Source organism: Periplaneta americana, chromosome 2, assembly GCF_040183065.1.
Source record: "Periplaneta americana isolate PAMFEO1 chromosome 2, P.americana_PAMFEO1_priV1, whole genome shotgun sequence".
In the NCBI taxonomy this organism is placed as follows: Eukaryota; Metazoa; Arthropoda; class Insecta; order Blattodea; family Blattidae; genus Periplaneta; species Periplaneta americana.
Genome location: NC_091118.1, coordinates 6,742,126 through 6,768,718, shown reverse-complemented (window position 1 = coordinate 6,768,718; position 26,593 = coordinate 6,742,126). Strand labels below are relative to the sequence as shown.

The following is a 26,593-nucleotide window of genomic DNA, read 5'->3' as shown; positions in this document are numbered from 1 at the left end:
TACAAGGAGAAAAAGGAGAATAAAAGAACAAGGGGAATACAAGGAGAACAAGGGAAATACAAGGAGAACAAGGGAAATACAAGGCGAACAAGGGGAATACAAGGAGAACAAGAGGAATATATCGAGAACTAGAGAAATACAAAGAAAAGAAGGGGAATACTTGGAGAGGAAGGAATCTGCCGCACCATGATTGATTGGGTAACTGGCTAACTGCCCCACCGAACCACCGTATTAATGAATGAAAGAATATCCTGCACGCAGTCATTGACAAATATGAGATTGATGGATTGAATGGATGGAACAATTAATAAATGAAACAATGAGCGATTTAGTGAAATAATTAGCAGTGTATGGATGATCGAATAAACGGATCAATGATTCAATGAACGAAATGGTTAATAGAAATGAAAGACAAGGTTTACGATAAATAAGTATGTGGTTACATGAATGAATTACGGATGATATGAGAGAAATGAAATAGTGAAATATTAGACCTACATGATTTATTGATTGAATAAATGAACGTAGGCCTATAAATGAAAGAAACAATTGAAAAATGATCTAATGAGTTAAAGAATAGCCTAGGCTATAACTTACCGATCAACAACGGAATGAATGAATGAACTAATTAATTAATTAATAAAAGATGGAATGATTTAATTAATAAATGAATGGTTGTAGAAACGAAGGATGACACATGAACTACTGGATCTGTGAATGACTGTAACTCTGAATTAAGGAATACAGGCTTGTTTCTTGAATGGTAATTTAAAGGATAGTATAACATACGAAACGATCAAAATACAGGATTGTTGAATGAAATAGCCAAAGTATTGTGCTACGCAGTATGCTTTTAGCCACCAGAAAAGTTCGCAACATTGTAAGCTTATATCCATCAGGCTACAGCCTATAATATAAAAAAATATTCTATAGGCCTATATATTCAAACAAATAATTTTTTTAACCTCTATTCTTCAATTTATTCCTTCATTCATCTAATCGTTTGTATTTTTATTATTCAGTTTATTCGTTCAATTATTCATCCATTTACTTATTAAGTTCCTTCATTCTATAATTATTTCGTTCCGTCATCCACTCATTCTTCCATTACATTACTGCAATCCTTAACTTTCCCATTCATTCGTAGTTTATCTCAACAATCATCCAAACGTTCACTCATTTTCTGCTTCGTTCATTATTCCATACTATCACTGCTTTTGGTTTTTTCATTCTTCCAGCCCCTCGTTCGTTCGCTGTTCATTCATTCATTTGTCATTGCCCACATTCATTCATTCGTTAATGTATTCTTCCGTTCACTGATTGTTTCTATGAGCACGAAATAAAAACAGTTTCACCCATACTTCTGAAAATTTATGTTTCGCGTAACCTGTTTTGAAAAAGATATCGAAACACAGTATCCTATATAGGCTGCTCCATACCATAAGTTATAATCCACATGACACTCTCATAAATTGACTCGTAGATACTGAATATGAACAAAATCCGTCCAATAGTTTAGTAGAAATAGCTGTACACAGACAGAATAGTACTAAAATTATTATATTTCATGTACATCATTCCCTGATAAATTGACTCGTAGATACTGAATATGAACAAAATCCGTCAAATAATTTAGTAGAAATCGCTGTACACAGACAGACTAGTACTAAAATTATTATATTTCATGTACATCATTCCCTGATAAATTGACTCGTAGTTACTGAATATGAACGATATCCGTCCAATAATTGAGTGGAAATCGCTGTACACAGACAGACTAGTACTAAAATTATTACATTTCATGTATATCATTCCCTGATAAATTGACTCGTAGTTACTGAATATGAACAAAATCAGTCCAACAATTTAGTAGAAATCGCTGTACACAGACAGACTAGTACTAAAATTATTATATTTCATGTACATCATTCCCTGATAAATTGACTCGTAGTTACTGAATATGAACAGAATTCGTCCAATAGTTTAGTAGAAATCGCTGTACACAGACAGACTAGTACTAAAATTATTATATTTCATGTACATCTTTCCCTGATAAATTGACTCGTAGATACTGAATATGAACAAAATCCGTCCAATAGTTTAGTAGAAATCGCTGTACACAGACAGACTAGTACTAAAATTATTATATTTCATGTACATCTTTCCCTGATAAATTGACTCGTAGATACTGAATATGAACAAAATCTGTCCAATAGTTTAGTAGAAATCGCTGTACACAGACAGACTAGTACTAAAATTATTATATTTCATGTACATCATTCCCTGATAAATTGACTCGTAGATACTGAATATGAACAAAATCCGTCCAATAGTTTAGTAGAAATCGCTGTACACAGACAGACTAGTACTAAAATTATTATATTTCATGTACATCATTCCCTGATAAATTGACTCGTAGATACTGAATATGAACAAAATCCGTCCAATAGTTTAGTAGAAATCGCTGTACACAGAGAGACAAATGGAAAATCTGTGTATTTCTGGAACAGATTGCTTGTTGCAGCGTAATATTATACTTTGTCTTTACATCTTGTACTGAGGAATACGCACACACGAACCATGCGAGCTAAGGACCGGAGGCTCTGTGTTCACGGGGAAAAAAAGCCGTCAGTCACCAACGTTAATCGTCACACAATCAGACTCTGTTAATCATTAACTTACTCTACTTCAATACCGCCGTGTTTATTAGGCACCTTCTTCACCACGCCTGTAGTGCGGGACAACTACATACAGGCTGGCTTTCCCCATTTGACAAGTGAATTCTGAGGATCACACGAGTACAGCACAACAAATAACAGTCCAAAATAGTGTGCACCGTGTTATGCGTCAATACATCAAGTGACTTCACAACTTTGCAGTAGCAGATTTTTAATGTTTACATCCTAATTACGTCACTGTTTGTATTGATATAAAATTTTGGTTATAGGCCTATATAAATATTTATTCCTTAGGTCTATATTTTTCTGAATCAAACAAATTTTTCTATCATTATACACACCCATTTTCTAAGTTTTTTAAATGCTACATCCGATATCAACGTACATTACAGAAATACAGAAACATGGCGTTTAGTCTGGTAATGCATAACAATCAATATTATGAAATTCAGTACATTAGTAACAATTTATGAATCATGTATGATATAAATTATATATATACTGGATACCTTCATGTTACAGGTTATTCTGTATGGTTTTGAAAATTGGACTGTCACTTTGAGAGAGAAGCAGAGGTTAAGGGTGTACGAGAATAAGATGCTTAGGAAAATATTTCGGGTTAAAAGGGATGAAGTTACAGGAGAACGCAGAAAGTTACACAACGCAGAATTGCACGCATTGTATTCTTCACCTAACATAATTGGGAATATTAAATCCAGACGTTTGAGATGGGCAGGGCATGTAGCACATATGGGCTAATCCAGAAATGCATATAGAGTGTAAGTTGGGAGGTCGGAAAGAAAAAGACCTTTTAGAAGTTCCATACGTATGCCTAGATGGGAGGATAACATAAAAATGGATTTGAGGGAGGTGGGATATGATGCTAGGGACTGGATTAATCTTGCTCAGGATAGGGACCGATAGCAGGCTTATGTGAGGGCCGCAATGAACTTCGGGGTTCCCTAAAAGCCACGTATAAATAACCGAACTTTTTAGTGAGATAGCATAGACCACAAGTAGCAGGCCTACCAAAATACAAACTGGAAATCGAACTCGAAAATAGGCTATAGACTATGGATAGACGCTATGTCTAACGTAGGCCTAATATTTTGCAGAGTAACTTGTTGCTGGACTAAATTTCTTCAAGATCGTCATTTTTCACTTCCAGATTCATTCTTGTGTTATGTAGGGCTACACCGATTGAGGGGTGCATGAAAACAAGAAAGTATTTGGAGAAACTGATGTCCGTACCACATACTGATGTCGGCACGGGAAGTGAATGGAAAAAATAACTCAGGCTCATTTATGCCTGACGTTAATTATGTAGGCTATGTAGAATTAGTGAATGACAAAATAATACCTGAGTGGTGTCCGATATTGTCTGTATTGTAATTGTAAATGTCTGATTCTATTGACAGGGGTGCACAGGGAAAGTCCTAGGCCTATTGATGAGGCTAGTTTTGTTCTTCGCATATCGTGAGATATAAAGTCTGCTTAATTTCACACTTACACCTTCTGCAATATGGCGATTACAAAGTACATGACTGTTTTTCAAGTTAGCAGTGGCGTATTTATCGACGTAATTAATACAAGTTTGTAGGAGTGAATGTCGAGTTCGTGCAGGAACAGTGATGCCAACCGAAATGCTTTTCTTCATATAATAAAGTATTTCGAATAAATATAGATGCAAAAATGGCCGTAGTATTGGTGTGCATGTGAACAGCAGGAACACTAGCGGCAATCAGTGGCGTACCAAGGCGAGGCGGCATACTTACTGTGCTTGTAATAGTCTAGTCGAGGTGCTGTAGAATCAGTGGCGTAACACAGTCATACAATAATAGAAGTCATGTATATGTTTTAAACGGACAGTGATACCAATAAACAATTATCCCATATTTTATGTATTTATTTATATTGTATACAGAAATTTGATCAGCAATTAGCCTACCTATAAAGAGAATCGAATATTAATGGAAATAATAATAATAATAATAATAATAATAATAATAATAATAATAATAATAATAATAACAATAATAATAATAATAATAATAATAATAATAATAATAACAATAATAATAATAATAATAATAACAATAATAATAATAACAATAATAATAATAATAACAATAATAATAATAATAATAATAACAACAATAATAATAATAACAATAATAACAATAATAATAATAATAATAATAATAATAACAATAATAATAATAATAACAATAATAATAATAATAATAATAATAATAACAATAATAACAATAATAATAATAACAATAATAATAATAATAATAACAATAATAATAATAATAACAATAATAATAATAATAATAACAATAATAATAATAACAATAATAATAACAATAATAATAATAATAACAATAATAACAATAATAATAACAATAATAATAATAATAACAATAATAATAATAACAATAATAATAATAATAACAATAATAATAATAATAACAATAATAATAATAATAATAACAATAATAATAATAATAATAATAATAATAATAATAATAACAATAATAATAATAACAATAATAATAACAATAATAATAATAATAATAATATATTATTATTATTATTATTATTATTATTATTATTATTATTATTTACAAGGCGTCAGTGGCGTGTCAAGAGCTTTGCAATGCTTAATGACGAGCAGGAACAGTGGCGGTTATTATTGACAAGAAAAGTTTAGCAGACAACAACACAGCCACACAACACGAGAGTAACGACAGCCTAGAGCATGGGCGTCCAAAAGGATCGTCTGCGCCGAATCACTTGCAAGACGCTATTTGCATAAGCTCATGACCTTGGGTGGGAGGGTTGAAGATGTAGGTAGCGACAGGTGAGTTAACTAGAACAGTGGTGGTTTATTGTACGCTAAACATCATCGGGGAAGTTTGTGTACTTTAACTTGATTCAAAATAACAATTTGTTAATTAATACAAATAAAAATTCAAATAAATACATAAACAAACTATAGGCGTTGGAATAGTGTGATAACTACTCGTAGTATAAACCATTAAATAGATTCAAAACACTTTGTAAATAAACTATTATGAACTACAAGGCCCATGTAAATGGAAATTAAATACATAATCATCATTAGGCTGATGTAAAAATAAACCAATATTTATGGCTAAGTATAATAATGAATTAAATGTATTCTACTGAAATTAGCCTTCTTCGTTTCACATATTTGTTTCAGCAATATTGCATTGAAATCCGGAGTGACATCACACACTGATCCGTCATGCGGGTCCTACATCTTGACTTCGCGCTGTTTCCAATTTTGTTTATAATATTACGTATCACCACATCCATGACGTGCTGAAAATTCAAAGTTTTCTCATAAAGGGCTTCTTGATGAAAAATGCAATGTATTGTGTAGAAATTTGATACATCTTTTTCGTTAAGAAATACTGTACTTTTAGTCTGCCAATTAAATCCTTTTTCTCCATCAGTTGCTATGGACACTAGCTTTGACTACTGTGAATAATTATGTTTATGTATGCAAGAGCAAAGGTCATTGAACATTTCTTCTCCAGTGGTGTTACTTTTTAAAGGAATCCGGTCTAATAAATATTCTTCAACACCTCGTATAAATACAGATAACTGAGCCGTACCTATCAAATCATTGCTTTCATCACAAGCAAGAGAAAAATTTAAAACGTTATGAATTGTAGCATCAATCTGCCTATATATGTCAGATATTTTAATTCTTCGTGCAACAGTTTGTCGAGAGAGGTGTAAATTGTGAAAGTGTTGCAATTCTTTGGGGCACAAAATTTCTGAGACTCTAACCATGCATATTTTACAAACTCGCCTTCCTGAAATGATTTGAGAGATTCGGCTATCTCCCATGACACAGTTTAACTAACAAGTCTTTTTCTGTCATGTCAGGTGCAGGAACGTCAATATGCAGAGCATGCTTATTTAACAGGTTACTCAATTTTTTTGCCCGATCTACTCCTGGAATAATGAAGGAATATGCAGAATAATAATAATAATAATAATAATAATAATAATAATAATAATAATAATAATAATAATAATAATAATAATGGTAAAATAATATTCAATAACGCTAATATAATAATATTTATAATAATCAATAATAGATTTCATCTCAGCATACTGAGAATGCCATGCAACAAATGACGCTTTACATTCCCTCGAAACATGTCGGAAATTATCTTGGAACATATAAGACATTTTATATTATCACCATCTTCAAAGCAAAGAAACTCTATAATGAAAAAATAATATAATTTCAGTTCTGTCAAGACGGAAACAAAACTGAAATTATATTATTTCTTCATTATAATGCGAATTATTTGACAGCTTTATTAAAATGAATTCAAAATTCAAAGAAACTCCAGTTCCCACTCTACATTAAATTTGGAGGTCGAAGGCTTGGACAGACACATTCGTAAACCACCTTATACGCCCGGTACGCCCGCCACTGCCTTGTTTACTGTATCAAGCACACGCTATGGCAGTCAGGGTGCCTTACGGGGGAGGAGGGCGAATGGAGGGGGTTACATTGCAGGTTGCATAGTGACTACACAGTGACAGCCTAGAGCAATGAAGTAACAGCATTACACGCAGAGCAGTGATACCAACACAACACTTTCCCGCCGATTACTGTGGTATAATGGTATTGCTGTCGTGTTGGCAGCACTGCGCCTGCTCAGCCCTGCAGCATGGCCGCCACTTCTCTGTACCCCCGCTGACGCGCCAGGACCAGGGCCGTCTGTCCATGCTTATCCCTCGCCCCCCGCTCAGCGCCATGCTGCAACAGCAGCTGCACCACTGGGGCGTGGCCACTATATGCTGCACGGTGCAGTGCAGTCCACCGGTCTGCAGCAAGCTCGTTGGGCCGCGCCCCTGCTGCCAGCAGCAGATCACACACTGCACGGTGCCCATTGTATGCAGCCATATGCAGAGCAGTGCAGCCAGATGGTCGTGACTTCACTTCCAACCGCGCCCCGGCAGCTAGCAACGCCCTGCACGCATCCTGGCGGCCTCCACATGCTGCCAGGTACAAGGGCGTGCAGCCAGCATGATCCTCGGCGTTCACCGGGCTGCCTGCATCCAGGAGCAGCTGCACCCTGTGTGTGTCCCCCCGCAGAGCTGCCCGGTGTAGCTGAGTCCTTCCTTGGCCGTCCTTCTCCTCCAGGTCAGACCTGACCTCAGCCGCAGCTCTGTGTTTCTGCAGCAGACAAAACAATCTGGTCAGAGGAAGCTCAGTCAGCTGGGTGGCAGTTCACTAGGCTGAGTGAAGCTGATGCCAGTAGTAGTGACAGTAGCCATAACAACAGTAATGTCAGTAGTAGTAACAGTAGCGATAACAGCAGTAATGTCAGTAGTAGTAACAGTAGTCATAATTACAGTAATGTCAGTAGTAATGACAGTAATGTCATTCCATTGTGACGGATGTGACATTTGCACACAATCAAGGAAGATTTACAACTCCCATGGAAATTAAGGACTGAAGAAAACGTCATATATATATGACTGGATCTCAAACTGCAACCACACGAAAATAAATTTAGTAAGTTGGTTGATGACAGAAATATTCTCGCATAAAATGTTGCAACGGGTGTGACAGCATATGGGGACAACATTTGACTTACTGAATTTATTTTTAAAACTCTGTGATCTGTCGGGAAGATAAAAAGTGAAAATAATTTACAATAGGCTATAGCCAAGATATTGGTAAAGGCTCTCAGAATAGAAAGATGATAAAACACTAAGAAAATAAAAGCACAAAAAGAATTAAAAAATGCGCGTAACGGTTGTGACACCTTTTTGTAAATATTGTGGCATATTAAAAATGAGGCGCATGGTTTTAATTGCATAAAGTTTTGCCAAAGAAATTAAAACGATTTTTCTCTCCCTGGTTATCATGAATACTTGGTATAGTTTTTAAAAACTAGGTCGATATTTTAATATAAAATATTGAAAGCCTACACTCGAATACAAAATATTAATGTTTATAATATAATTATTGCAATAAAAATGTAACATTTCAATGCATATAAAAGATTACTTTTCTCATAGCCTATATCTATGGTCTTCTAAAACTTATGCATGAAATTTATAACAATGTCTTATTGAATTTTGTACATAAAAACCGAAATATATTTAACTTGTATTCGCATAAATATAAAACCAAAAGATTACCAAGGAAGAAACTTCCTCCAGTTTGTAACACTTACAGTGAAACTCTTTCTGTGAAGCACATCATCCAGGACTGTCCTCAATATAATCAGTTACGACAACTGAAAATCCCCATCGATATAGCAAGAACCTTCTTACTGCAATAGTGTCATAAAGTTTTTTTTTTTTCAAATTAACTGGGTTATTTCATAAAATTGCGCAATGCTTACTGTAATGAATTAACTTGTTAAATGTTATGCTCTTCTTAAAATAAGTCTTTGTCACGATATGACTTTCGTTATAAGTTAAAGCGACAATAAATAAATTAAAAAAAAAAAACGAAAAAACAGCGAACATATGGTTGACACTACCTACATGAGAGAGAGAGAGAAATAACTCGTCCGGCCTTAATTAAGGATGACCACGAGGATCCGGAAATTAATAGCAAATAAATATAATTAATTAAATATGAATATTGTTATAAAAATAAAATGTAATAATTAAGCACCATTGATTATCAATTATTATAAAATAAAATCTTAGAAGATGACTATAAAATTATACTTATAAATAAAAGATTTTATTTAAAATTAGCATATCCTTAATTAAGGCCTTCTGAGTGGTATAAATGAAACTGTATAATCTGCAGGGAATCTTTAAGAATTTACGAGATGATTTTTTGAATTTCAAAAGATGATATTGATAATTGTTTTAAAAAATGATATGTATATTTTGGTAAAGAACTCCGAACACCAAAAAATAAACCTGTCACTGACCAATTGAAGAGAGGGATGTTATACTTGGCACTAAGGTAGGGAATACAAGGTTCATAAATGGCCCTCTTTTCATGATCAACCTGATGAGCTTGGTTTAGATCTCTCTCCATGCGTATAGTTGGATCTACAGAAACATATAATCACAGCAGCAACTTCGGTCCAAGGCTTTAGGCCTATAACAAGATAACAGCTAAATTCGCAAACATACAATTTGCTGATGGTCCTTATTTCAAAAAATCAATTAAAAATTGCCGTTTAGAGAGAAAATTTAAAGTTCCAATTATTGTGAGATCTGTGTTTCTCTCTTTCTTTCCTCTTTTTTCTATACTCGTTATACTGTTATTTAATAAAATATCTTTAAAAATACGTGGAATGCTCCCTGAGTGCAAATATGTAACTAGCACTTTCTGGGGTGCTAGAGTGTTTACACATAAAAAAAAACAATGAGTATCTTTCTTCTAGAAATAAAGTATAAGTATTATTATTATTATTATTATTATTATTATTATTATTATTATTATTATTATTATTATTATTATTATTATTATTTTATTATAAAGCAGGGAGATGCACTATCACCTTTACTTTTTAATTTCGCTTTAGAATATGCCATTAGGAAAGTTCAGAATAACAGGCAGGGTTTGTAATCGAACGGGTTACATCAGCTGCTTGTCTATGAATATGTTAGGAGAAAATCCACAAACGATTAGGGAAAACACGGGAATTTTACTGGAAGCAAGTAAAGAGATAGGTTTGGAAGTAAACCCCGAAAAGACAAAGTATATGATTATGTCTCATGACCAGAATATTGTACGAAATGGAAATATAAAAATTGGAGATTTATCCTTCGAAGGGGTGGAAAAATTCAAATATCTTGGAGCAACAGTAACAAAAATAAATGACACTTGGGAGGAAATGAAACGCAGAATAAATATGGGAAATGCGTGTTATTACTCGGTTGAGAAGATTTTATTATCTAGTCTGCTGTCAAAAAATCTGAAAGTTAGAATTTATAAAACAGTTATATTACCGGTTGTTCTGTATGGTTGTGAAACTTGGACTCTCACTCTGAGAGAGGAACATAGGTTAAGGGTGTTTGAGAATAAGGTGCTTAGGAAAATATTTGGGGCTAAGCGGGATGAAGTTACAGGGGAATGGAGAAAGTTACACAACACAGAACTGCACGCATTGTATTCTTCACCTGACATAATTAGGAACATTAAATCCAGACGTTTGAGATGGGCAGGGCATGTAGCACGTATGGGCGAATCCAGAAATGCATATAGAGTGTTAGTTGGGAGACCGGAGGGAAAAAGATCTTTGGGGAGGCCGAGACGTAGATGGGAAGATAATATTAAAATGGATTTGAGGGAGATGGGATATGATGATAGAGACTGGATTAATCTTGCACAGGATAGGGACCGATGGCGGGCTTATGTGAGAGCGGCAATGAACCTTCGGGTTCCTTAAAAGCCATTTGTAAGTAAGTAAGTTATTATTATTGAATGAATGGAGCTCATAAATCCCCTCGTAATTGTAACCATGGTAACAGCTCACACTTACTTCTTCCAGCTGGCGCCTCATCTCCCTCTCAGCCTCCAGTTCTTGTCTCAGCTTCTCCAGCTGATCCTGGTAACTCTGTAATATAAACAATTCTGGATTAGAGAAAGCTCAGCTAATTAGGTGATAGTCTGACTTGAAGCAACAGGTTTCATGAAGGAATCAAGCCAGGAAATGAGACAACAGCTACCAACGTATAATGTTTGGATAGAAGTTTTCAAATAAAACGTCTTATCCTGCATCTAATAAATAATGACAACAGACTCAACTACACAAAATTTCTGGGACTTTTTATACACTCCAGTTTAGCATGGGATAAGCACATCGAATACATATGCACAAAGCTACCAAGAGTTTTATATTTGTTAAAGAAATTAACGACTTGCATTTCTCAAAATTATTTAAGATGTGCCTACTTTTCTTTCTTTCAGTCGATAATCCGATATGCCCTAATTTTCTGGGGAAATGGAACCAAAATTGGAAGCGTCTTGATTTTACAAATGAAAGCCATTAGAATTTTATGTAAATCAAACTATCTGGAACATTGTCGGCCACTTTTCAGACAATCACGGATTTTAACAATCATAAATTTGTATATATAATGTGATCTAGTAATTTACACTCGACAAAATATCGACAATTACTCATTAGTGGCCAATATACATGATCATGAAATTAGAAATAGTGAACAAATTAATATTCCATATTGTAGATTACACAAGAGCAACACAAACATTTTAATTATGGGGATGAAATTATATAATAAGCTTCCAAGTCAATATTATAAATTACTAATCAATAGCTTCAAAACTAGATTTTACAATTGGTTATTAAATAATCCTTTTTATTCTGTTGCTGAGTTTTTCAACGCGAATTTGCATGAAATTGCATTTTAATAAATAAGTTTAATCGGTTAAGAGAGAAGTTTTATATGATATTCTTATTGAATTTGGTATTCCCAAGAAACTAGTTCGATTAATTAAAATGTGTCTCAGTGAAAAGTACAGCAGAGTTCGTATAGGTCAGTTTCTATCAGATGCGTTTAAAATTCACTGTGGGCTAAAGCAAGGATATGCACTATCACCTTTACTTTTTAACTTTGCTCTAGAATATGCCATTAGGAAAGTCCAGGATAATAGAGAGGGTTTGGAATTGAACGGGTTACGTCAGCTGCTTGTCTATGCGGATGACGTGAATATGTTAGGAGAAAATACACAAACGATTAGGGAAAACACGGGAATTTTACTGGAAGCAAGTAAAGAGATAGGTTTGGAAGTAAATCCAGAAAAGACAAAGTATATGATTATGTCTCGTGACGAGAATATTGTAAGAAATGGAAATATAAAAATTGGAAATTTATGTTTTGAAGAGGTGGAGCAGTTCAAATATCTGGGAGCAACAGTAACAAATATAAATGATACTCGGGAGGAAATTAAACACAGAATAAATATGGGAAATGCCTGTTATTATTCGGTTGGGAAACTTTTATCATCCAGTCTGCTGTCGAAAAATCTGAAAGTTAGAATTTATAAAATAGTTATATTACCGGTTGTTCTGTATGGTTGTGAAACTTGGACTCTCACTTTGAGAGAGGAACATAGGTTAAGGGTGTTTGAGAATAAAGTGCTTAGGAAAATATTTGGGGCTAAGAGGGATGAAGTTACAGGAGAATGGAGAAAGTTACACAACGCAGAACTGCACGCATTGTATTCTTCACCTGACATAATTAGGAACATTAAATCCAGACGTTTGAGATGGGCAGGGCATGTAGCACGTATGGGCAACTCCAGAAATGCATATAGAATGTTAGTTGGGAGGCCGGAGGGAAAAAGACCTTTACGTAGATGGGAAGATAATATTAAGATGGATTTGAGGGTGGTGGAATATGATGATAGAGAATGGATTAATCTTGCTCAGGATAGGGACCAATGGCGGGCTTATATGAGGGCGGCAATGAACCCCCGGGTTCCTTAAAAGCCAGTAAGTAGGTAAGATTAATTGCAATTTAGTTAGTTTTCTCTAATTTAAAATTTAAAATTATTTCGTGTTTTCATTGTATTATTTAAATTTTACTGTTTCTTTTAAAAATATATTTATATGTTTTTCAATGTATTCTGACGAAACCTAAAACTGTATGTCTAATGGCCAAATAAATTGAATTGATTATGGTTGTCCCTAAGGAGTCAAATAAAATGTTGTGTGTCCTCAAATAAATTTAACATCTGCCGGAACATAATCTTCATTTTCATTATGAACTCTTAAGAAATGGGATACAGATCGAGTACACTACCAGTACATACTGTGATTCGTATTTTCATGATAAGCCCTAAAAAATGAGCTGTGGTTCATCAAATTTCCCACAACGTAATTCGGATTTTCATAAGACCTAAAATAAATGGGCTATAGGTCATCTACACCAGTGGTTGCGAAACAAGCTTTTTGAAGATGGAACCCATTTCTGACCGAGATTTTTCTTTGCAACCCACCCCAATACCTTAATGGTACCCCATCAAAAAAAATACAAATCCATGTAAAATCGAAAAAAAAAAAATGATTTTACTTCTGCCTGCAAGGCGAGAGATAGGAATATGCAATTCAATGGAGCGTGTGAAATGGACAGACAGAATAAGAAATGAGGCTATTCTAGCAAGAGTGGGTGAAGAAAAAATGATGCTGAAACTGATCAGGAAGAGAAAAATAAATTGGTTGGGTCACTGGCTAAGAAAAAACTACTAACTTAATATTTGAGGAGAAAAATTCGCTCCAACGCCGGGGATCGATCCCAGGTCCTTGGTTCTACATACCAAGCGCTCTGGCCACTGAGTACGCCGAATTAATCAAAAATCTATAATATTCTCATAGCTGCAGTGCATATATTTGTACAGATTACTGTGCACGTAACTGCGGAATCCCGGCCAAACAAGTCGCTCAGCTGAGTGCGCTCCTAGTATAATGGCAGTTGACATTGGACATATACGTCAACATATACGAGTATGCCTAACTTGGAGTCAGGCCATAAAGGGAAACAATGAAGGAGGAAGGTTCGGTCCGGTGCTGTGGATTGAATTCGGCGTAGCTCAGTGGTCAGAGCGCTTCGTACGTAGAACCAAGGATCCGGGTTCGATCCCCAATGTCGGAGCGAATTTTTCTCCTCAAATATTAATTATCAATATTACAGATATTATTCTGTAGGACAAATTAATAAAAATCTATAATAAGAAGAAACTGCCTATTGAAGGATGCACTGGAAGGAATGTTGAACGGGAGAAGAGTTCGGGGCAGAAGAAGATATCAGATGATAGACGACATTAAGATATATGGATCGTATGAGGAGAATAAAAAGAAGGCAGGAAAAATAAATATTGGAGCGTGCTGGACTTGCAGTGAAAGAGCTCCCTTTTAGACAGAAAACTATGAATGACTGATGGAGTAGTGAAACTATACGTATAGGTACTTCATTTCGCAGAGCATCGATCAGTTTTGGATCAAAGGAATGCAAGAATAATTACCTCTGGTTTTCAAAAGACGCTATTAAATTCTTGGCAGGCCTAATTTGTGTTTGTAAGCTTGGATTTATGCTAAATAAGTTTCTCGTCTATCACTGCCATGAAAACAAAAGCGAGAAATCTCCTTGAAATTGTAAACTATATCACTGTGTCTATCGAATACAGAGTCCAGATTTGAGAAGCAAATTTCTGAAAAACAGACACTTTTTTGTTGTTTTTATTATTTTTTTTGTTTATAACTATTGCAACATATCCACTCTGGTCCACACCTGTGGAGTAACGGTCAGCGCGTCTGACTGCGAAACCAGGTGGCCCGAGTTCGAATCCCGGTTGGGGCAAGTTACATGGTTGAGGTTTTTCCGGGGTTTTCCCTCAACCCAATACGAGCAAATGCTGGGTAACTTTCGGTGCTGGACCCCGGACTCATTTCACCGGCATTATCACCTTCATTTCATTCAAACGGTAAATAACCTAGATGTTGATACAGCGTCGTAAAATAACCCAATAAAATAAAAATAAAATATCCACTCAGAGATTGCCACAGTTCTCGTCCTCCTGTCACTTAGCTATCGCCCTTTTGTCTTTCAGATATTGGTAGTACTGTTATGTAGTAATATACAGTGGAGTACCCATACTTATCATTTAACTAATTGCCCATTATGAACACGTTTTTGTGTCAGCGTGTCTGTCTATTTTAAAGTTTTTCTTGCTTACTGCTCCAACTTTTAATGTACCTTCAACTGTCCAATCTGTATCTGTAACCATGGTAACAGCTCATCACGTACCTTTTCTTGCTGAAGCCGCAACTGGTGCTCTTCTTCAAATTTCTGTTTCAGCTGTATCAGTTCTGCTTTATCCTGCAAACAACAAAGGAATCAGGTTCAGACGTAGCTCAGTCAGTAAAGTGAAAGTGTGATGAGAAACAGAATAACACACAACCAGCTACTGAATGTACTGACAACTACTAAACAACACGACATTTTTAATTCTATCTTCACATTTTATACATGGCTACAGATTGGTCTTAACTCTCCTTCGATATGGCAACAGCGGAACTCTTACCCTTTCCGATTCTTCTTTCAGCTTTTTCATTTCAGCCTGTGTTTCTCTTAATTCCCTCTCTCTCAGCTCCAATTTCTCCTTCAGCTCCTCAATGTTGTTGCTGCTCCCTACTTTTTCCTCTTCCTTCCTTGCCTCCAGGCCATGCAGGAACCGCGAGTCCAACCTCTCCTTGAGGACCCTCACCTCCTCTATTAGAGGAAGCAGCAGTCTAACCTGTCCCTCCAGGGTCTTCACTCGCTGCTTGAGGTCTGGAATAGGATTCGGTTTCGCCATCCTGCACACCAGAAAGCAATAATCACAGTGAAACCTTCAAACAGCATTCAGAAGTCACTAGTGTTCTTCTTCCACTAACAGCTACTTCATCTATCTCATGGAAATTGTAAGGAATGAATGGGATCACAGCTTTCAAGGTCACTTCTATCTAATAAAGATTTCATTTTGATCAAATATGTTATCAAGTATATCAAAATTCGTCCTCAAAGTGTTGGAAAGGAATAATTTTGCTTCAACGTACTGCTTAATGTCAAGGGTTACCCTCATAATATCATGGAGCTGGGGACAGATTAGATGCGCTCCCAAGTTTAGATAAATCGTATCTAGGTTACATTTATTCCTGATTTTCTTTTGTTTATAATTCAGAATAATAGCTGACATGTAGAGAGTTGCTACAGCGTTATATGTTAGTGAAGAAAAGCTTTCTAATTAATTTTGGACAATATTTAGGCCTAATTAATTTTGTTTCATATTCCCTAATTTTTGTCATGTTTTGGTATTTTAGGGCATAAGTACAGGCATATTTCCAGAGTTTTAGGTCGGGTCCCTAGTTATGACGAAACGATGGCTGCCATTTATACTATAATATACGTAGAAAGTAATATATAGGCCTATTTATCCAGAAATTGTTACCTCTTTTCCACTATAATGCAAAATAATTATTGAACAATCTTTCGAACACTTTGAGATTGGACATTACGAGATTCATTGATAGAAACATTGAAGAAAAAACTGGTTAGAAATTCCAAACCTCATAAATAAATGAATAAATAAATAAATAAATTTTATTAATTACTTTGAAAATAATTGGTTTTAAATAATTGCTGAGAGAATAAATATTTGTGCCACTAGAAATTGGGAATTACTTTAGAGTCATGTTGTAAATATATAGATATTTAAAGGGTATATAGATTCTTGTAAATATTTAGGATGTAGCACATCTGAATACGGTAAATGAAGCTTCGAAAGTAATAAATTATGTTGGTTTAAGGTAGGTGCTCACTAACCTGAAAAAAAAAAAAATTAGTTTGTTGCGTTCTGATTTTGGCAATGGTAAAGTTTAGCGGTCCCTGCTTAGGTCGTTATTGCACGCATGCAAGTACAACGGGATTCAAAAGCACTGCCATAATAAAAGAAGGCTGACAGTTTTATGTATGCAATTGACGGCGTAGTTTACGAAGTCGACACTAGAGTGGCATAAAAGCGCAATTATATTAATTTGTCTATGATTATATTTACACAATGAACGTCTGTCACTTTAACCTCTCCTTTAAATGTCAGTCGACGGTTCGAACCCCGAAATGAAATTATTCTTTATTATAGTATATAAAAAGCGCAATTATATTAATTGTCTATGAATATATTTACACAATGAACGTCTGTCACTTTAACCTCACTTTTAAATGTCAGTCGACGGTTTAATCTCTCTTTTAAATGTCAGTCGACGGTTCGAACCCCGAAATTAAATTATTCTTTATTATAGGTACATAAAAAGCGCAATTATATTAATTGTCTATGAATATATTTACACAATGAACGTCTGTCACTTTAACCTCTCTTTTAAATGTCAGTCGACGGTTTAACCTCTCTTTTAAATGTCAGTCGACGGTTCGAACCCCGAAATTAAATTATTCTTTATTATAGATATAATACAATTGCTCGAAAAATCTAAATAAAGTGTATACAGAATGAACTTCTCCCTTTAAATCTCAGTTTACAGTTTGAACCAAGTGACGGCTATATTTTCCGAGTTCGGGACCCGAAAATTAATTACTTTTATTGAGGGTATAATTCAATTGCTGTAAAAATCTAAAAACTTGTATACACAATGAATAATGAATAATACACAATAATGTAATAAATTTAATTAAATTTCGGGTCTCGAACTGAGAATATATAATCGCCCTGGGTTGAAACTGTAGACTGATGTCTAAAGTGAGAGGGTAATTTTGTATACTTTTTTTTTTAGGTTTTTCCAGCAATTGTATTATATCTATAATAAAACAATAATTAATTTTCGGTGCTCGAACTCAAAGAAATATAGCCGTCACTGGGTTCAAACTGTGGGCTGAAGTTTAAAGTGAGAGGATAATTGTGCATACTTTTTTTTCAAGCAATTGTATTATACCTAGAATAAAGGATAATTAAATTTCGGGACTCGAACTGAGGAAATATAGCCGTCAGTGGGTTCCAACTGTGGACTGACATTTAAAGTGAGAGGTTCATTTTCTATACATGTTTTTAGATTTTTCCAGCAATTTCATTATACCTACATAGGGGTTCACAACCAGAGTGGACCAAGTTCATCTGGAATAGTTCTGAGATATTGAGTCTTCATTCACCTTCCATAGGAAATGCTGTCCTCTGTGGAGTAACAAATGAGTTCTGGACTTTGTTTGTTATAGCAATGGATAAATCTAAGTTTTCTTCATCCGAGATTATATTACTCCACAAACTGATCACGGGTGGACTTGGTCAACTCTGGTTGTGAGCCCTTCAAATAATAATTAAATGTCGGGATCGAACTAGGGAAATATAGCCCTGACTGCGTTCAAACTGAAGACGGATATTCGCTGGAAGCGAATGTGACTCTGGTGTAGCCAAAAATAATAATTAAATATCGGAGACCGAACTTGGCAAATATAGCCCTGACTGGTTCAAACTGAAGACTGATATCAATGCCTTCTCGATCTAGACCAAGGGCCTGTTTCTCGAAACTCATGGACTACCGTAATAATATTAGTCTGCACAGTAGTAATATTAGTTTATTAAATAAAATTTTTACAAAGTCTGTGTTTCTAGAAACTACAAGGGTAAAGTAGTAGTTACCAGTTCACAGACTAGTAATATTGTTCGATTTCACCAGTTCATAAGTGATTCTGTTTCTTAAAATGCTGATTTAGTTGATTATACTAGTATTCAACAGGAATATTGCTACAAGACTCTACAAGATTGGATGATTTCTATATTATCAGTTACCAGTGACAACCTTTCTCAGATAATCAAAACAAAATATTGTAGTTATTTTTTTAATATGTGGTTTACTGGTTGCGATTCAAGTGATGAAGTTGTTGTGAGAAGATCTAAAACTATATCCAGAAAGAACAATTATTCCATTATGGGAGCATTGTTTAAATATAATGAACAGATTAGGTAAAGTGCTGAAAAACTTGAAGAGTTGTTAAATATAGTGGGACCTGCCACAACAAGACAAACAAATAGAAGTCATGCATTATGAGCAAAGCTTCAAATACAAGTTGCTCTACAAATTAGAATGTTGATTTATTTTCCAAAGCCATCAGGTCTTTCTGTCCTAGACCAGCAACACTTGCAGAATTTTTTCTTAATAATCTAATACCAATTCATCAACTGCAGTATTTTTTGCTGGCTTCCCTCCTCCACAGCCAGTTCTTCTGACACTGTCAACTTTAGCCTACAAATTAAATATAAAGCTACACTAGTTTATGAATAGATCAAATGTAAAGCTGAAAAAAATAGCGAATTTTTCATCAAATCATATTAAGTGGCATTCATGTCGACAGTAGACCCACTGGCTACATAATATGTTCATATTATGATACTAACTGTGAACTTGAATTTGTACTTGTCAAAGTTTCTTTCTTAACGTATGCATAATCTTTGTTCTTAGGTATCAGTTCCATAGCCTCACACATTACAAACATTTTTGTCCATTGGTTTACTTTACCATTTTTGTTAATATGCTTTAAAAAGCACCGAATAAATTATCCTTTGATTCATTAATCATATTCACTGTAGTTGATTTACTTTAAATTGATGGCATTTCAGCACATTTATCTTCTTTAATTGTAGGTAGAAAATTCACCACAGTACCTTCTATGATATTAGTTACGTCCTCTGGTAGATAGTAGATAAATATAATTCGATACAACCCAATATAGTAAGAAACAAATAAATAATACAATTAAAATGTTTATTTAATGTAAAGTGTGCATAAGTTCCATTTGTATGTTGCATAATATGTTGCAGGTATAATTATAAAACTGTGTTAATTTTAATTCAGCATGTTAACATAACCTGTTTGCATTAACATTTTAAGTTGAGAACGAAAGCTATTTTGAGATTTAATAAAGAAGAATATATTTAGGATAGACTTCAGAACACGGTTACCATCCTTACTTGTAGGTAGAAAATTCACCACAGTCTCTCCTATAAAATGTAGCCTACATAGGTTAGGCCTACCGTATATTACTTCCCCTTGTAGACAGTCGATAAATACAATTCAATACAACTCAGTATCGTAATAAATAAGTTATTTAAAATACAAATTGAAAGTGCGGGGTATCATACGTGACATTATGCTTAATTATGATGTATAATTGCGGATATAGAAATAACTTATAAGGTAAATTCAGTAAACATAACCTATAATTCCTATATTGTATCATAACGTAGTTATGGAATGACGGGGCATTGGAGAACATCAAAATTAGACAGAAATGGTCTTAATTTGAACTGAGTACATTAAGCATTCCTGATATTTTCTGGAAATGCTTTATCATTGTCTATAACTAGTAGCCTATATGTGAAGATTTCTCAACACAAATGCTTTCTTTCGCTGTAAAAAATTATTCAGCAATATATTTATACATATATTAATACAGTGGTCTGTAATTTGAATAATTGTGCTATCACATTCATATTCGACATGACAACATAACCTTGTAAATCTGGTTGCTGTTTGGTCAGGGGGTAGAGAGGTAAAGGGAAGCAGAGGGAAACTGCCGCTGTTTAAAACCCATATTTCGCTGCAGTGGTTTGCAGAGCCAGGCGACAAGGGAAGATCTTTCCTCCCCTCCCACACCGCTATTGTAATGCTACGTCAAATGGATTCTCTATTCCCTTGAAACTTAATGACAACATTTTTATTTTCTCTTCACATACTTATTGTTGTAGAATCTTATCGAGTTAATATAACGAAATTAATATTCTCTTTTGCCTTATTATTACGTATATACCCAGCCTCCAGCAGAATCTAATATTTGCCTTAATTCAAAATGATTGCACGAGTAGAATCCTTTTGATATAGCACGTAAAATATGAAAGAGACTTCTTTTCCAGTTTTAGAATATTGTTGACCATCATATATCGTAACTTAACCAGTGCAAATGTGCAAGCATGAGTGTGTGTGAATTACAGAATATTAATTTTATTTTTCTCAACTTTCCTTTGCGGAGAAGATTGATATAATGAAGTGAAATTAAAGGGTCGTCCGTTTCCCGACTTAAATCTTACTCAAGCTTCATCCAGCCGAAATAGTTCATTTATGTAAGGAATGAATCATATTAAGAAGTGAAATTTGTATGTACCAAAATACACAAGCTTCCCCAATCCACAAGTTCACGAGCCGCCACTGGCGCCAACGCTCTACCACTGAGCTATCCAAGAGCGATACACAATTCTTCCCTTTATGTCCACATACATACCTCAAGTGGGTTTCACAAACGCCAACGGCCCAACATGAAGTGCATGCTATGCTGTGACTGTAATTGTGGTTCATGTTACAACGCACATGGGCGACATGCTGCAGTATGTGGGCATAAAGGGAATACAGAGCAGGCCAGGCTACAGAAGTGACGTGTCCTATTTTGTATTCGTTTACTAATATACTTCTAGAGAATAAAAGACTTCCGCCACACTCCACAACAAACACCAAATTACTTACTTGATCAAGTTTGAAGATATAATATCACACGCTGATGAACGAAGCAAGACACATAAAGATGTTGCAAATCAACAGTGTTGCCAACTTCAATTTGCGAAAAACCACTGCACGCCTATAAAAACTCACCAAATATGTCATAAAACTCACCAGATTTTCGTTCCTAAAGATTTTTTGCGCTTAATTGTTAAATAACGCGCAGATAAGATATAAATAGTTATTAAAAATTATAACAACGTACAGCAATCCGTCTTAGTGCAGACCTAATTTCAAAATTTACTGAAATTCCCATGATCTAATGATAGTGCTTTGAATCCACTTCTGAATTTCATCAAGCAAGACATAGACCCTAACAATGAAGGCGGGAACTCGGTATTTCTTTTAGCGGGTTTTTATTTGGTACCTCTTTGTACTGGAAATCTGTACAAGTAGTAGTAATGCTGAAGTTGTTTAGTTTCATTAAGTTCATCAGACGCCACTATACTTTAACGTTTGCAGTAAGTTTTTGGTCTGTGTTGAATTAGGAAAATCTTGATTTGTTGTACAACGTAATTGAAACTCAGTCTAGCAACATTTTACAGTATTTCCATACATTTACAGTCTTTTCAGCAGTTGTTTCATTGGAGGAACAACGAAAAAAACGAGCCGTTATCCAATTAATTTCTCACATCGTGTATTAAGACTTCTGTTTTCACTCCCAGCCGTTGGATTGTTATACGGTTAACTGCAGAGTGCATTGATAGCCATCTAATTCTGTAACACAAGTAGTGGCCATCGTCGAAAGAGTCGTAAGTGTTTTATATGCAATCTGCCTTACAGATGTGTTTGACATTTATTGCAAAATCGCTAAAAATTTCCATTGATGTTAAAATAAACTAGATTTCCCACTGCTCAACGTTTAATGAATTTTAGCCACTGACAGAGGACCAAAGAAACTAGATTTAGTGGGTAAACCACCGTGTTGGTGACACTACGAATCAATCTAACGACGTAACTTCCGCCTACAACAGCACCAGCTAACTGCGTAATATCCTGTATGACCTTCATGCGGACATGCCACGCCCGTCTTGAATCATGGGACGGTTTATCAGTTACCAGTACTGCCAACAGAGTGGCGACTATAAGATTGTAACCTTGGTAATACAATTTTATCAATTTCGTCTCGTCACGTGAAATTATAAACTAGGAGCTGCTAGTATAAAGCCAGAACCGAAATATGTATGAAGAATACATGAAATTATGGATAAAGTTGTCATTCGACGAAACGAAGACAGTGCTACCAACTGTAGGCTAACGGCGTCTTTTTTAAATTCACCTAGGCACGGCACATACTTTGATACATTACTGCAGTGATGTCAACGAGAGCGCAAACCTGCTCATAGCCCGTATGCGCTGATCAGAGTACGTAAGGCACGCACTGGTGAACACAAGGGTTGTACATTACACATTGAGGAAGAAGTCGTTCAGTAAGTTTCAGGCTGACTAGACTCTTGACTTCTTGTGTAAGTGAAAGATGAGGTTGGTTTGTGGAAATTATTTAGTTATAAAGACAAGCAGTGTCGAACGCCTGAAATTATTAGTTCATCTACAGAATGATATAATATTCAAATTAGTTTGTTTTTATTGACATTAAATAGTAGTAAATGTATGTGAAGATGTATTGTAGAGGATCTTCCTCACAGCATTGTATTTATGTTTACAGAATAAAGTACAAACAAAAGTGTGTGCTGCTAATGGCGTAAATTCGTTAAATGCCAGTTAGGAGTTGTGTCTATAAATTGTCCAGATTTTCGTACATAAATTCTCAGTTTAACGATGTTTCTTACTATTACGATATTGTTCTGTCCAAATATTTCGAACTACGTGAATATTTATCAGAATTCATAATAGAAAAACAGAGACAGTCCGGAACTAGTTGACTCCACATGGATCGAGGACGTAACTTTCTCAAGGATGTATTAGAGCATCTGAACGTTTTGAATTTGAGATCGCAAGGAAAGAATCAATTAACCTGTGTCGACAGATATTATTAAAAGCTTCCAGATGAAGATTTCATTATGGATGTCACAGAGCTCACAGCACAACTTTTATAATTTCAACGCCTTCAGTCATTGACCTCCTGTTCAACAGTGTAAAATACTGTAATGTTTTAAAAAATCTCTGGGAAGAGTTCCATAGGCTCCAGCCCAAGTTGGATATGTGTCGGGAAAATCAGAAAAAAAAACACTTCTGAATTACGCGAGAAGTCAGGAATTTAAATTTGTTTCTAGAAGTGTGATGATGCTCATAGGCCTATAAGTAGTACATGGTAATGTAACAGTTAATAACAATAATTAGGCCTAGGCTAATTATAGGCCTCATTATGTAAAACTGCTTAAGTTAAATACAAGCTATGTTTATTATTTGTTATATCCTACTATTTTATGTCCAGCGCCGTGGGTCGCGGTCTAAGGCATCCTGCCTAGGACTCGCGTTACGGAATGCGCGCTGGTTCGAGTCCTCATGGGGGAAGAAATTTCGGCCAGTGTATGGGACCGGTGCCCACCCAGCATCGTGATGCACTTGGGGAGCTACGATAGGTAGCGAAATCCGGTTCCGAATGCCAGCTATAACGGCTGGAGGGATCATCGTGCTAACCACACGATACCTCCATTCTGGTTGGATGATCGTCCACCTCTCCTTCGACATGTGGGCGTGAGGCCAGCAGCCGGCTGTCGGTCTAGGCCCTTCATGGGCTGTAGCGCCACGGATTATTATTATTATTATTATTATTATTATTATTATTATTATTATTATTATTATTATTATTATTATTTTATAATTAATTGCATTTATTACAGAGGTACATGCTGCAAAATAAACTTTTATTTCTTGTTTTCTTGCATCAGTGTAACACATTATCTATTACTTCAGAACAGTTTAATTCATCTTGCAATGATAGGCCAATAGAGTTCATTTTGCTCACCCCTTCTTGTCCACCGCTACTGCCTGCAGAACAGATTCATTGGAACCCGTGCGCGCTTGAAAGCACGTAGTGTCTTTCACGTGCTCTGACCTTGACATCCCTGCTTTACTGGATGGTTCTGATTTTCAAAAGAAAGAGAGGGGGTTATTAATAGGCGGAATTTCTTCCCCTAAGTAAGGGCTCAGTAATTCATTTAAAAATAAACACATGCTGCATGTTCCCCTCTGCAGAGCATGACTGACCAAACGAAGCAGTTAGTTTGAGTGCCTGTTGGCCGTATGGCAATGCAATGCACGAAGAGCCTATTGCAAACAAGTAAGCGGCTGTGATTTATGACTTTATGACCTATGAACAAAAGTTGTTGTGTGGCTTGCAACAGCACTGCTTGTACCTCGGTACAATACACACAGGGTCGTAACCAGTAGGGCAGGAGGATAGAACCATCGATGAAAATATTGGACAAGCCTTGGAAAGGTTTCTTTAATTTTTTTAATCATCAATATATAAATCTACAGACCGGGGTTCGATATTAGGGACCGCTATCCTGACTTGGGTCTTACGTGGTTTCCGAGGTGTCCCGGGCGAATACTGGGACAATACCGGTACTAATTTATAGGGCAGATCTGACTCTGCCCAACCTTGATCAACCCTTCACTATCATTTCTCATCTATCATTCTATGTCCCCCTGCGGTAGGCCTGCCACCTATCCTTCAAGTAAGGCACTAAAAATATGTAGGCCTACATCCTACTCTGTGGAGAAAGCTGGAAAAATTCAACAGTTGCGAAACAAGGGGAATACAAGGAGGACAAGGGGAATACAAGGAGAACAAGGGAAATAGAAGAACAAGAAAACAAAGGTAGTACAAGGAGAACAAGGGGAATACAAGGAGGACAAGGGGAATACAAGGAGAACAAAGGGAATACAAGGAGAACAAGGGAAATACAAGGAGAATAAGGGGAATACAAGGAGAACAAGAGGAATAGAAGAACAAGAAAACAAAGGTAGTACAAGGAGAACAAGGGGAATACAAGGAGAACAAGGGAAATACAAGGAGAATAAGGGGAATAGGAGAACAAGAGGAATATATCGAGAACTAGAGAAATACAAAGAAGAGAAGGGGAATACTTGGAGAAGAAGGAATCTGCCGCACCATTCTTGGTTGGGTAACTGGCTAAGTGCCCCACCGAACCATCGTATTAATGAATGAAGGAATGGGTTTATGAATGAAAGAAGAGCCTACACGCAGTCATTGGCAAATACGAGATTGATGGATTGAATGGATGGAACAATTAATAAATGAAACAATGAGCGATTTAGTGGAATAATAAGAAGTGTACGGATGATCGAATAAACGGATCAATGATTCAGTGAACGAAATGGTTAGTAGAAATGAAAGAAAAGGTTTACGATAAATAAGTATGTGGTTACATGAATGAATTGCGGATGATGTGAGAAAAATGAAATAGTGAAATATTAGGTTTACATGATTTATTGATTGAATAAATGAACGTAGGCCTATAAATGAAAGAAACAATTGAAAAATGATCTAATGAGTTAAAGAATAGCCTAGGCTACAACTTACCGATCAACAACGGAATGAATGAATGGATGAATGAACTAATTAATTAATAAAAGATGGAATGATTTAATTAATAAATGAATGGTTGTAGAAACATGAACTACTGCATTTGTGAATGATTGTAACTCTGAATTAAGGAATATAGGTTTGTTTCTTGAATGGTAATTTAAAGGATAGTATAACATACGAAACGATCAAAATGCTGGATGGTTGAATGAAATAGCCTAAGTATTGTGCTACGCAGTATGCTTTTAGCCACCAGAAAAGTTCGCAACATTGTAAGCTTATATCCATCAGGCTACAGC

General features: G+C 35.4%; 1 protein-coding gene across 1 annotated transcript; it reads right to left on the bottom strand.

Annotated features, from left to right (window-relative positions):
- Positions 1 to 6,757: 6,757 nt before the first annotated feature.
- Positions 6,758 to 21,827, bottom strand: LOC138712177 (26S proteasome non-ATPase regulatory subunit 10-like). Its single transcript, XM_069843676.1, has 5 exons — positions 21,746 to 21,827; positions 15,769 to 16,042; positions 15,492 to 15,563; positions 11,204 to 11,278; positions 6,758 to 7,914 (listed from the first exon to the last, which is right to left on the bottom strand). Exons 2-5 carry the CDS (start codon positions 16,039 to 16,041, stop codon positions 7,393 to 7,395), a joined length of 942 nt encoding a protein of 313 aa, XP_069699777.1. The 5' UTR covers position 16,042; positions 21,746 to 21,827; the 3' UTR covers positions 6,758 to 7,392.
- Between the last annotated feature and the right edge of the window lie 4,766 nt (positions 21,828 to 26,593).